The sequence below is a fragment of the Betta splendens genome, chromosome 8 (assembly GCF_900634795.4).
Source record: "Betta splendens chromosome 8, fBetSpl5.4, whole genome shotgun sequence".
Classification (NCBI taxonomy): domain Eukaryota; kingdom Metazoa; phylum Chordata; class Actinopteri; order Anabantiformes; family Osphronemidae; genus Betta; species Betta splendens.
Genome location: NC_040888.2, coordinates 5447586 through 5461333, shown reverse-complemented (window position 1 = coordinate 5461333; position 13748 = coordinate 5447586). Strand labels below are relative to the sequence as shown.

The window sequence follows — 13748 nt, the reverse complement described above, 5'->3', positions numbered from 1 at the left end:
TAGTAAGCGTGTGACTGAGAGTCACATAATCATACATACAGGATCATCATACACGAAACAGGACCAGCCTGAGTGTGATCCTTACTTTCAGCAAAAAGCCAGGTTGGCCCTGGAATAAATGTGTTTTACTTTGTCCACTGCGCTCAGGTGACACCAGTGTCTCCTCTCACCTGGGATGGTCATGATGGTGACAGCCAGAAAGGTGGCCGTGCCAGAGATCATGTTGAAGATGGTGAGGCGCGCGTAGGCGGTGGCGGCAGTGGAGAAGAAGAAGCTGAGCAGGTACATGAGGGGCACAACGGCCCAGCCATAGAGCAGCAGCAACAACAGGACGTCTACCAGATGGTTATGCTCTACGAAGGCCTTGACTCCAAATGCCTTGAATACCACCTGAGAACAACAAAAACAAGTTAATACCTGACTGCGTTACAAAAGCATGGCCTATTTTTAGCCTAGACAAACTGGACCGGTCTCATCAGGCTCACATGTCGTACTCACCAGCATGAGGAGACAAGGCAACAGGAAGTTGACCAGGTCCCACACCAGCGCTGAGAACCAGAAGTTGGTCAGGTAGACGCCGCTGACCTTCTGGACGTGCTTGGACTTGATGGCAGACTCGGTGACGAGCAGCAGGGCGAACGTGCTGGACAGCGAGGCCATGCCGTACACCAGGTTGATGGCGATGGCGAAGGCCGTCTTGCTCCTGCAGAGCGAGGGCAACGGGGAAAAGGGTCACCTCGTTGGTCGAGACTCTGTACACAGGCCCCACTCCCTCCCCACTCACTCAGTCATCTGGCTCTGGGCGATCTCGGAGAGGTTGCGTGGCATGGGGTAGTTTCCCGTCTGGATGGAGGCATTCGGGCCGGCCAGAAGTTTGAACAGAGCGTTGTCCACCATCATAAGGGCTGTGGCGGTCGTATGATAGCCCTGATTGTTGAAGTAGGCTGTTGCTTCGGCATACTGGCTGCTTCCGCGGAAAGCAGCACCCACGACACAGCGCTCATTAAAGCTGCCGCCCTCCTCCCCTGCCTGGGTCAGGACGTAATCAGTAAAGTCTGTGGAGAGATGGAGAAAGAGGGTTAATGTTGTAGCAGACACCTAACGAGGCAGCCAAGCCTTTCTCATCCTCTCACTGTGCTTACCGGTGATGTTGATGAGCTGGCCCAACTGAGCAGAGAGCTGGGAGCTGTATGTGTTTGCCAAGGCGGAGGCCAGGGATCCAGCCCCGCGCGGCACAGCCACAGGGACCCTGGTGGGGCCGTAACGACCGAGATCCAGTTTCAGCTCAGGAGCATCCTGGTCGCTGGGAAAGGTCCGTGCCACAACTAAGGCCACGATAGTGAAGACCAGAGGAACCAGGAACTGAGCCACCATAACCTTCCAGTTTCTCCAGCTGTAGAGGGCCCGTTTAAGGAACATGGCGTAGAACTGCTGCAGGTGCAGTCTGACCTGTTGGGGGTAGAAAAGGGGAAGTGACATGTCACCAATGGAAATGATACGCAGGGAATTGGTGCACATCAGTTTGCTTTCACTAAGCCCCACCCCTGTGTTCAGCTTGATGTTGGAGCAGTCCTCTGAAATGAGTGTCCCGCTGTCTGTGAAGTCGGTGACATCGGTCATGCCACTGATGCTGCTGGCATCGTCTGTGGTCCAGTCATGTGAACGCCTCTCATGTTGGTACTGCAGAGCCGGAAGCTGGATAGCCTGAATGTCCAAACTAGAATCCACCAGTTTTCCCACTCTAAACACAACAAATAATATCCTGAGTATCACAATGAGTGTCCTATTTTATTAACATGAAAAAGCAAGCAAAATGCTGAAAACTGGACCTAAAAACTACATCTACAATATTTATTTTATATGAGGGAAGTCGTCTGCTCTAGAAACCCATCCACTGTCTATTCGGTTTCCTTTCAGAAGCATAAAGAGGTGAGAATAGCCAGGGATGCTCGCAAACATTCAAGACTAAAAACTAATTATTAGCGAGACTTTCCAATCAAGGTGCATACACAGGAGGGCAGCACCCACTCATGGCCTTCATACTGGCAAATATAGAGTCTGTATTAGATCATACAGACACACAACAAGGTTTGGGTCATAATACCTTTGGTCATCAGATGCTTCAGCTTGTTATACTGCATGAGATGCTACTGTACCTGAGGAAAACCTCCTCCATTGTGGTCACAGATGCTCCATAGCTGGCAATGCCCAGTTCATCTCTGTTCATCTCCAGCTCCGCAAACAGAAGCTCAAACCTGTGCAAATGGAGAAACTGTTCATACCAGCACATCACACAAGATCTCACACTGCGTACGAGGCCTCAAACAGTGTAAAGCTACCAACTTTTACTCCGAGACATAATTTGAAATTATTTACCACCTAAATCTAATCATGGAGCTGCAGCAAAGTGTGGCAGCGTGGGATCAATGCCCAGTCTCTGGGTGGTTAGTAGAGGAGTGTGTATTGATTTACAGCATATAAGAAGGGCCATAAAACAAAGTAACAGGGTAGATGGACATAAAAAACTAATAACCTGAGGATGAAAAAAAATTAGAGGCCAACATTATATCATTACTTTGTATTAGTGGTAACTAACCAATAAAACCAGCACAGTGAGGGAATTACCTGTTGCCTTGTGTAACTCTCATTTTTTCCTCATACTGCTCATATGTTTCATGCTTCATACAGGTCAGGTAACGTAACAATGTGAGCGTGTTATATCACTCGTTTCCTGTTCCATTTATTTTTGGACCCCAGAGGCGTCGTCATGAGTTTATTATTACGCCGCGTCAAACATCCACTGTGTTATTGTTATTGTATTCATTCTGTTCATGACTCACCTGCTGGTGCTTTCTTTGGGCAAGATGTAGGAAAGCTCGGCTCCGGCGCTGCTCTCCAGCGTGGCATTAGGTACATACATGTGGACGAGGCGAGAGATCTCGGACACGTTGCACAGGGCGTCCTTTACTATCACCATGTGGTAGCCAGCACCTGGCGAGCAGGAGGAAGGACAAGCCAGTTATGGATGTAGGAAAATATTGTGCTGTCTTGTATTATGTCTATGTTGGGAGTTGTTTCCAGGACCACTCCTCACGTACCATATTTGTTCTTGAGAAAGAGTGGTGACCCACAGCACTGCAGCTCTCCTCCCGCCATGATGGCGATGCGGTCCCCGAGCAGGTCGGCCTCGTCCATGAAGTGTGTGGTGAGGAGGATGGTGCGCCCACGCTTCTCCCCCTGCAGAAGATCCCAGGTGGCGCGTCGAGCTGACGGATCCATTCCCGACGTGGGCTCGTCCAGCATCACCACCTTGAAGCGGGCAAAGTTTGCAAAATGTAAATGGGAGAGGAACAGAAAAGAATGAGAGTAATGCTTGCTTAATTCTTTACCTTGGAGTCGCCAATGAGGGCAATGCCGATAGAGAGTTTCCTCTTCATGCCACCAGACAGCGTTTTGGAGCGGGCGTGACGCTTGTTCTCAAGATTCAGGATGCCGATGATGCGGTCCACCTCATCTGGAATCCTGTCTTTGGGGAAGCCTTTCAACTGGAAGTGAGACAGGAAGCGACATGGGGTATGACTGCGGCATATTTTCACCCGAGCTACCAGCACTGGTTCCACAGAATGGTCTGCAGCCATGCTGCATTCATCTTTATCATAGAAAGACACTGGGACTGCAGTTAAATTCCAGCTACACAGAGAGGAAACACAGAGAGGCAGTAGCATTCGTATGGGCAGCGTGGGTTTAATCACGTCCGTACCTGCGCGTAGAACAGCAGGTGCTCTCTGACTGTCAGGTTATCGAACAGGACATCGTGCTGTGGACAGAGTCCCAGACTGCGGCGGATTAGAGCCATGTCCTGACAGATGTCGTAACCATTGATATAGGCTCTGCCGCTGGTGGGCGGAAACAGACCTGGGGCACGGAGGCAGGTGGGTTAATGCCATTGAGGTGGATCGTCTGGTTGTGTGTGTGTGTGTGAACATGGTGTAATTAGCACACCTGTTAACATGGACAGGGTTGTGGTCTTCCCGGCGCCATTGTGTCCTAGCAACACCGTTATTTGTCCTTCGAACATGTTCAGGGTTAGATCCCGCACCGCCTGACGGGTCTTGTTACTGACTTTGAAATTCTGTCGAAGGGACAACGTACATGCATCACGTCAACAAGCAGGGGGGAGTTAATCTCGTGGTCTGTTTATGACCCGACTACTGCTCACCTTAGAGAGGTGTTTGATCTTGATCCCGGAGACAAGTCCGGCTGGCTCCTCCTCGATGAACTCCCCTTTCAGTGCCTTTTCTGCATCCTCCTCTTCCTCCTTCTCATTCACCAAGGCGACGCGAGGGCTGCCACACCAGTAGGAAGGCTGCACATGTGCAGATTAAGAGGACGTGATGGACAGAGGAAGTTAACAGTAGTGGGGGGTGGGGGTGGTCTTTGTTAAAAAGCGGTTTACAATATGCAGATTAAAGTGAAATAGGTAATCAATCCATAACAGGATGCAAGAAGGGAAGCCAAGGAATACAGTCATTCATAAAACTAGCACAGAGAGAGGGCCAACATCAACATTGCTCACGTACACTCTAATTAGAGGGGATTGTTTCCTGACCAAAGCATGCACTGCCTTTTTCTGAGACGTAGAAGCAGCATCTCACACCCACACACACACAATGGACATAGAGTAAAGTGCGTCAATATCTAATCCACACCCCGCTGGTAGTGTGTTGAATTCCTGACTAGTGGGAAATCGGTCAGTACACGTTTATTTTTGTGCTGAGCTTTTGTGATCGTCTATAGATGTTGATAAAGCTTTTTTGTCTGGGTTGGACAAAGTCAGACACTTCCTGTTATTATAGTTTGGCCGAACTCAAAGATCTCTTGGCTGATAAGTCGTGGCTGCTGACTTTCAATCCCACACAATCTCACAATATGAGAGCTGCTACAAAACAATTCTGCTTGTATATTTGTATTGGCTTATATTGATGGACTCCAGTGAATTGACACATACCAGTACAAAGAAGTAAGACGGTAAAGGCACTCCATACTCCCCGGGAAAAACTGCCTCCATGTACCAGGCCACCAGCCCATAAAGCACAGCGTCAAACAGCAGCAAACCCAGAACCTGGGCCAGGGTGAAGTCATCATCCACCGTCACGGATTCAAACAAGTTATGCCACTGGATGCCCGTACCTGCAGAAGACAACACAGGAAAATAACAACGTGAGCAGAGACAGAAACATTTATACCAATCCCAATAGCAAGTCTTACCTTTGCCCTCGAACATCCCTATGAGCTGAGCACCCATGGCCATGGCCACGTTGGAGATCAGACAGGCTGAAACCTTCTGGGCATGGCTCAGCAAGTCGTAGCGGGGCCACAGGAACAAATAAGGCAGGTAGCTCAGGAAATAGGTGAATCCACCGACCGCTGCAGCCACATTGGCTGTATTAAAAAATAGAATAGAGAATAAAGGTTGAGGAGATGCTGAAGAGTAACACTAATAACACTCATGTAGTTTTATATAACACACCTGACAAAGAAAAATCTGTTTGAGCTCACGGTTATTATCACAGGTACAGACGAGGAACACTGCTCACACATACAACACACAGGCATCTGGAGACCTACGTCTCGGTAATTACTATGTGAAGAGAACTACTTTGCCAGTAAAAGCCATTCATCCAGACTGACGCAGTGCTTTTCAGATGAAGCCCCAAGGAGGACAAATGAGAAACGCGGAGCACATGGGAAGTAAAGCTAAATATAATGAAAGACTGGGGCTGTTTTTGCTCCCATTTTTAGGCAGCATGGTGAGAACTCTGAAAAGAGCACTTGTGGTGGACGGTGTGACATTTGGAGCCTGTGTGGAACATGCACTGATTTAATGCCTTTATCTGCTCCTACAAAGTAGTGCTGGAAGGGGTATTAGTGCACGAGCAGAAGTGTCCAGACATCTGCACGTACAAAGACAGCCCACAGAGAAACACACCCTGTCTTTGTTCAGAGGCGACCGAGGAGGGCACGAAAGAGACCTTTTTGTGGTTTGACCTATTTTTTCTGTCTGCAAGCCACAATATTTTAAAGGGAAAGAGGACGAGGCTGGGGTTTATTGGACAACAATGTCTTTGTATCTTAAATATTATAGTTGGATAATCATTCATGAATCAGAACAAAAGAGGGCATTCTACACAGAGCAGGCAAGATTCAAAATAATGGACTCAATAGGTCAAACCATGACGAAAGCCTCAAAGGTAAGTGCCACAGAATGTCTCATTTCCTCAGGGGACGGAGAGTGTGAGCACTGGAGGGAGGATTTCCACACCTCACTGTAAATCAACAAAATGGACCCTTATTCAACTAATTTTCACTTCTCTGTCCATGTGGACAAAAGGCTTTTGTCCAGCCTTGTTACACTGTAGTTTAGGATTCCTGTGATAACTGTAAATGCTAATGAGTATTAGGCTGCAAAAAACAAAAGGCTAAATAAAACTTTAGCTGCCAAGCACTTGTAATGTGGCTGGCTTTGCTGAGAAATTTGAGAGGCTTGGACCAAATAATAATGCAGAGAAGGAAATGGAGGAGAAACATAGGAAAAGAGAGTGTTATGCTGTAAATGGCTTTCTTTTTCACTTGGACTGTTCTGGCAAGTCAGTTCATGTGCTTTAATCACATATGGCTGCAAGGATCTCCCACTTACTGAGGAAATACAGTAGCATTGACATTCTTATTAAATGGGGGTGATCAGAGAGTGGAGCGGAAAGACAAGCAAACGCACGAACCTCGCGAGAAGAAGGCACTGATCATGAAGCTGAAATTGATGGTGGCCACAGTGAACACGAGCAGGAAGACAAAAACCAGGGTGGGGTCACTGTAGGTCAGCACTGCCCCATTGGGGCTCACCTAAAACACACAGTTCTCAGTTAGGATTTCAGTAGCTCGTTAAGTGTCCAAAGTCCATTTGGCTTTAAATATTTAATGCAGCATTGTGTTAAAATACTTGACAGTTACTGTTTAATTACATAAACAACGTAAATGTAGTAACAAGAGTTCGTAACAGAGACTCACATGGATGCAGAGCAGCAGAGTAACGAAAAACACTGAAATGGAGAGGAACAGGAAAAACATGAGGAACCAGGCACTCCAGTGAAGCCAGTTGCTGAGACCCATCATCCTCATGTACTCCTGAGAGAGGCAAAGCATTAGTATCACAGTCTGAATACTCCTTTAAGCGTTGAGGAGCACATGCGAACACACCTTCAGCTTCCTTTCCTTCTCCTGCACCACCGCTCGTACGATGTTGAGGGAAGTGTAGGTGAAGCTGAGCACCAGCAGCAGGGGCAGTTGGTTCTGAATAGCCAGGATGAAGACGTCATATATGAAAGCCGGGTACGGAAACCGAGACAGGACCACTCGGATCTGTCGCAGCAGAGACGTCGCCGCAGTTCTGTTGTAGGAGCGCATGATGGCCCGGTCCACTGCATGCTGCACCGCCAGAAAGCCCTCCCTGAAGTATCCTTAGGAGGCCAATGGGAAAAATATGTTAATATCACTATTACTTAAGACATAACATGCACAAGGCAAAGTCCTTTAAACTTCCCTCTAGAGGTTAACATGCAGAGATACTGTAGACTGGAACTCCATATTCATGTGACTGTAAAAGCTTGAACATTAGGCACTTATGCCTTCATCTATTAAAAAGGACATCTCTTTGTTCCATTATAGTTTAGAACCTCAGTAGAAAAGGGGTCAGCAGAACAGCATCTATTCTCATCCCCAATTAAACTGCCAAAAGATTAATTATTGAAATATTTGATCTCAAATTTGAGGGAACGAGATTCATCTGAGAACCTCTGATTCCTCCTGAGCCGTCCCAAACAAACCATCCCAAAACTGACATGAGGGCATATTGGCAGTGGCAAAACCTGTTAACACTGATCATGGCGATGATGTGCAAGGCTGCAGTTACCATGGAAACACAGCAAAAGCTCTCACTTTAGATATAGTGGGAGATTAAGAGGTTTATCTACCAAGACGTTTTTCTAAGTAAAACCACAAAATCCCTCACTGGAACAGCTCCTCAAAGACATACGAGGCCTTTTAAGATCTAACCAGGGAGGCTGAGCATCATCTAAGCATAGTCTGGCTTGCAACACAAAAAAAGGGAAGTGACCGTTCTCACCAGGTGTGCCGCCCTCCTTGTCGTACTGCTCTCGTGGCCCTGGCAGCTGAAAAAGGGGAAATAGGCTGAGCGTGTGCCAGTCCAGGTCACTGTTGGGGTTCAGCTCCGACTTCTCTTTGGCCGGAGCGTTGCGTGGGGTGAAGGAGAAGCGCAAGTGGTAGCCCACCTGTGAACAACAACATTTGTTCACCTTCAGAGGACATTTTATTAACATGGATTTATGCTCGTGCTTTTTTATCCGCATTTATACATCTGGCAGAGACGCCACCTGTTCCTCAACAAGGACAATGAGGTTGAATTTAATGGGTTTGACCAAGACAGCGACAGATGAGCGCGCACACACACACAGACCGATTAGAACATTTGTTGACAAATAAGAGATGATTCACTCGGTTTCCTTCTGCCAAGTCCTGCAGTGAGCATCACCCTGTCTGAGGCCTTCAAGCCTATTAAGTCCGTCAGACATTTCCATCTCACTCAAATGAAGGTTTTCCCATATGAGAGCGGTTCATTTGTGTGTCCTCTGTCAGGTTTATCATTCTGCACTGCAAAGTAATGGAGAGGACATTCCTCAGCTGTAATCTTTGTTCCACCTGTAATCATAGCGTGAACATGATGAGCCAGTTCAGGCTGACAAAAAGCAGCCTAATGTCTGAATAAACAGTCTTTATGCGAGGACCGACCGAGCCAGTACAACTGGTTCCAGCACTTTTCCAATGTTTATTCCCTGTAAGCTGAGATCAGTAAAATATTTGCAGTGTGACACAATTTGCATTCACGTCTTTGTATTTGTGCGTACTGGGTTTTACCTGCAGGGGCAGAGGTTCGTCGTCGTGACTGAACGGATGCTCAAACACCACAGCAGCCAGCAGAATTTCAGACAGGGGGTTCTTTCTTACGTATTCCTCAAACTGCTCCTCCGTCTCAAAGCCATGTGCTAGAAAAGACACACACACGCACACACAGATTCTATTAGTGGTGCTGTGTTATTCATCTTGTGTGCTGTTTCTCATTGCATGACCTTTTTGTTTACTGCTCTCACAGGCGGTGGATGCTGTTGGAATACTGAATACTAAGTCTAATACTATCTAGGCATCAGGTCAAATCCTAAAAAATACAAAGTCAAGACTTAATGATAAACACTTGAATGAAAAGTTATTTATAAAAAGATTTTACATGCATTTCACACTTCCAAGTTTGAAGGAATTCCCTATCTATGCCTGTGAACACGTAAGGTCTGGGGTTAAATCGGAGTCAGTATCATTAAGTAAACACTTCCGGGACACAGATGGGTGAGAAGTGTCCAGACGGAAAACAAACAAAACACACCCTGGACACAGTTGCTGCTAAGCCCAGTTGCCTTTTCCTATTAGTTAATGTAAAGACTCTATGTGGCTCTAGTTACATCACAGAAATGTATTAACAGAATTTTAAATAGTTACACACAGCAATCAGCTAAAGACAAACACTTATTTGTTTTCCTGTTTTGAAGACAGCGCGCTGCTAAAGAAGATAACACGTAATGTCTGGACTACTGACAATAACAAGCATTACACAATATGCCATGAAGGATTTCACAACATGAGAAATGTGGACTAAATATTTCAGTTTTACAACAAATGTGTCACTTCAGCCATTTGATTTTATGACATGACAAATGAATTGTTTTCATCAGGACACCACAGGCGTGTTATCAGAAGCCTATGTTTGTGCGTGGAGATTCAGACAACAATACATTTCCTACATTTCCCACTGAACTGTGAGACCAGCTAAATTATTCATTAATGGCTGAGCTGGGATCTGAAACAGCTGTGTGCCGAAGAACCTGCAGATACACGTGTCTTCGGCTTCATGTAGAAGCTCCACGTTGCTCCATGTTTGCTCATGATTCTCATTATCTGACGGTGTAAAAGCAAATATCTCAACAGCATGTTTGCTCATCCGGCAGTCCGCATGTTAGAGCTGTAGGTCATACATATGTGAGACAGTGTGATCTGCTAGTATCACCCCCCTAACAGCAGACTGATCTTTGAAGTTGCCATTGCTGCCATAACTCACATGCTGAGAGTTTCAAGCTGGCGCAAACGTCCCCCGCCACCTGACGCACCACACTGGAGTTACTGGGCACGTAGGCCAGCTGCAACGGCAACAGCTGCAAGGGTAGGAAGTCAACAGAGTAGCTCTCGTATATGGTGGCATTTGGGTACTTCTGAAAGGACACTTTCTGACGCAGCACGATGAGGATGCAGGAGAAGAGCAAAGGCAGGAGGATCTCCACCAGCGTCACAAAGATCTGACGCTTCTGTGGAGCAGATACACAGGTGTGAGTTATTGGAGGGAGGTGGTTATAACACAATTATATATCACTATTAGGTGGGTAACTGTTTATTACAGAATATAAGGACAATAGCGTTTAGTTATTTACATCGTAATTGGAATTTGCATCTCCTATTCTTTGGAATCAGCAGAATATTTATAGCTCAATAACCAATATGTACGTTGATAACTGCCTCCAGATTTGAGCTCCAGGTTGGTCCTGAAATAACATGACTTTAACTCCTCTGAAAGACACAGCTGAGAATATTACCACTCTCACAGTTCCATTTCAAAAGATGCTAATATGCTTTGAAGGTGCCAATTACAAATATTTCTAGTCAAGACGATGTCTAGACTTCAATTTATTCTTATACACTTTTTTTCAGATTTGAAACTACTTAATTTTGCAGACAATTGAAAGAAAGCATAATTTATGTGGCCGCCTCCTCCTGTTGAGTGATTGGAATATAAAGTGACTTGGACAGTTTCAGGACGCCACACAGTCAATCTCAGAACAAAACCAATAGCAGCCCTTCTCATTACCTAGCAGAATAAAATAACCAATATGAGCAATAACCATGCACATAAAGAACATAGTGTCTATATGTCTAAATATGAATATTTACTGGGGTATTTTTGAATTGCTACTTTGTTACACAAAGGCACAAACACCTGAAGTGTTTATTAGTCAAATGAAAATGAAAACACTGTTTCGTTCCACATCTGGTTTTACTGTTGCCGTTTTTTATTTTTGTTTTACAATTTCAGTATCCAGGAGACTGGGGGTCGTCATGGTGCTGCGAATGCTACTGAGACAGGGTCCGTGTGTTGAACGGGGTGTGACATTTAGGCAGCAGCAACTGACACTTGTACAGGAACAAAATAACATTGTTTTCTGGTAAAACTGGATTATCAGCCACTGTCATTGACCTTGTGAAAGAGGTCAGTGGTGCTGCTTTTAGTGAGGAAATCAGATCAGCTAAAATCAATTTAAACTTGTCTTTCTAAAAGGTTTTCCTTGTTTTGGCAGTGGGTAATTTAATGCATATTTGACATTAATTAACACTAAATGCCACTAAAAACCATTAAAAGAAAGAAAGTTTTATACATATGGCACGACTGAAAAGATGTTTCACAGAGGCCTAAACGATGATGTCAACACACATTAGATGTAGCAAGAGAGTTTGTTATTAATATTTCCTCTGTTGTTCTGCTGCAAAGACAGACAAGCCAAATTAAGACGCATCTGCCTTTTCTGGATGAAGTCATGTGGTTTCTGGATAACCTCAACTGGATAGCAAGTGATGGAGCAATGACCACAGCAGTACAACAGTAACAAGCGAATTCCCAGCTCCATTTCAGAATAGCTGAACAGAATTGTGCAATAAGCCAGAGTTTAGAGTGAAAACATTATTCCAATCTCCTGCATACGGAAGGCAAACTCTGAAACGTGATGATATGGTGTTCTACAAAGTATGCAACAGCAAAGCCCACAGGTGAACTGCTACCGTAGATCTCTTGGTCTGGGATGTGATATTATTTGTGATGACACAACAATAAAGAAACTGCAAGCAGCAAACGCAATGAAACAATGAGTATTTTGACAAAGACAGCCAAATCAGGCTAGAAAGGCATGCGAAAGCTGCCATTGTATTAAACGTGCTGTTCAACCAAACTCCAAGTAGCTGGGTAACATAAGAAACACCATAAAAAGCTAAATGTTAGTCAGTTTACTGTATTTACGATGTCACATGAACCTAACTCAATAAATACTGTCATGCAGGAATCTGCTCTGTAAACGCAGTTACGTAGGAGTTTATTCATTCACTCAGAGTTTGAAAAAAAAATGCCAGCGCTCAATAAGGACACGTACAGCAGGCAGGATGAAATTTCACCGTCCTCCAACTCACCTGCTGAAGATAGTTTTTCCACACCAATAGTCCAAATTGTCGAGCGATTGCCATTTTGCTTAGTTGACGGTCCAGTCAGCCTTCGAGGAGCGTCTGGAAACACACATGCAGACAACATTAGATCTACATGTGAAACAACTGTGATGTTCAATTTCAGTGCATCACAATGTAGTTTTTGTTGGTGAGCCATGTTTTTGTAACAGCTGTAGCTGAAGAGGCTGAAAAGAACAGAAGTGAAAATAACCCAAAATGTTTTATCAAAACAGTATTTTAGTAGTTTTCCCATAGAAAGATATTAAACATAAAAAGCCAAAGAAAATGAGGAACAGATGAAATGCAGTTGACGACATGATCAACCAGTTGGACCGGCCAATAGAGAGGATCATGTGAGGGCAAAACTGGGTTAGTAAGACTCTCAAAACAATTATAAATGTTTTCATGGTGGATCAAATAGCTAATAAACACAAGTATGAACTAAATACTTAATAGTCCACAGATGGTGTCGGTAAAAGGTCATAAAGCTCCAGCAAAGTGATTCAGCTCTTAGGTCCCAGGGCCATATGTTATTTCTTTTGAAGTTTTATTTTACAGCCACGAGTTCAGAAACTGCTCATAGTGGGACTGTGTAAATCTTGGTTACGATGCCAGGGATAATTCTAATCTAAGAGCCAAGTAATTCAAGTCAGTGCACCGTGTGATGAACGGGTTAAGCGACTATTTCTCTTTCAGTGTGTTTTAGAAAATTGAAAAAGCCTTAAAAACGTGAATATAGCCCTTAATAATATAATGCGGCCATTCTCGCCCCTGATTGGTCAAACGCAGTCTCCTGCCGCAACTGATTGGTCAATCGACCTGCCCGTCAGGTCCCTGCAGGATTGTGACGAATACCAATGATAAGGCTGAGGGACCATGCTAGGTTTCGAGCTAGCGCTGTAAAATAAGGCGGACTGACTCACCGCTATGATTTCATTTTACGCGAATAATCATCGAACGCCTCCAAGGAAGTGATGTAGTTGTGTCTGACTTTAAAAACATGTCAACTTACCAGAAAGCGAGGCGGGTTTCAGCACATAAACTCCCCAGTCAGTGGTCTCTCCTCCTGTCGAGACGAAAACAATTCCTCCTTATTGTCTCAAATCTCCTCCATAACCAGCACTGCGGGGCTTCTTCCGTCACCGATATTGTCGAGGCTCGGCTAGGCATTAGTGAAGCTGAGCAGTCTGCGGCTTGGCCAAGGCTTTCTCCTGCTAGTTTGCTGCCAGCTAGCGAAGAGATGACATTGCACCAGCTGCTGGATAAAGCCGTGAATTCATGGCAGAGAGCGGCGACGACCGTCAACAACC

The 13748-nt window shown here is 45.3% G+C and overlaps 1 protein-coding gene across 1 annotated transcript in view; it reads right to left on the bottom strand.

Annotated features, from left to right (window-relative positions):
- Window positions 1–13748, bottom strand: part of abca3b (ATP-binding cassette, sub-family A (ABC1), member 3b) — an 18923-nt gene extending 5175 nt beyond the window's left edge. The window contains exons 1-22 of the mRNA XM_029159224.3: window positions 13451–13748; window positions 12406–12498; window positions 10238–10481; window positions 8989–9116; window positions 8180–8345; window positions 7255–7514; window positions 7066–7182; window positions 6780–6900; window positions 5269–5442; window positions 5009–5190; window positions 4220–4366; window positions 4003–4132; window positions 3761–3915; window positions 3390–3545; window positions 3099–3309; window positions 2841–2991; window positions 2157–2255; window positions 1543–1741; window positions 1143–1449; window positions 785–1055; window positions 499–703; window positions 171–390 (exon numbers count right to left, since the gene is read on the bottom strand). Coding sequence (XP_029015057.1) covers window positions 171–390; window positions 499–703; window positions 785–1055; window positions 1143–1449; window positions 1543–1741; window positions 2157–2255; window positions 2841–2991; window positions 3099–3309; window positions 3390–3545; window positions 3761–3915; window positions 4003–4132; window positions 4220–4366; window positions 5009–5190; window positions 5269–5442; window positions 6780–6900; window positions 7066–7182; window positions 7255–7514; window positions 8180–8345; window positions 8989–9116; window positions 10238–10481; window positions 12406–12459 — 3697 coding nt within the window. The 5' untranslated portion in view covers window positions 12460–12498; window positions 13451–13748. The remainder of the gene's footprint in view (window positions 1–170; window positions 391–498; window positions 704–784; window positions 1056–1142; window positions 1450–1542; window positions 1742–2156; window positions 2256–2840; window positions 2992–3098; window positions 3310–3389; window positions 3546–3760; window positions 3916–4002; window positions 4133–4219; window positions 4367–5008; window positions 5191–5268; window positions 5443–6779; window positions 6901–7065; window positions 7183–7254; window positions 7515–8179; window positions 8346–8988; window positions 9117–10237; window positions 10482–12405; window positions 12499–13450) is intronic.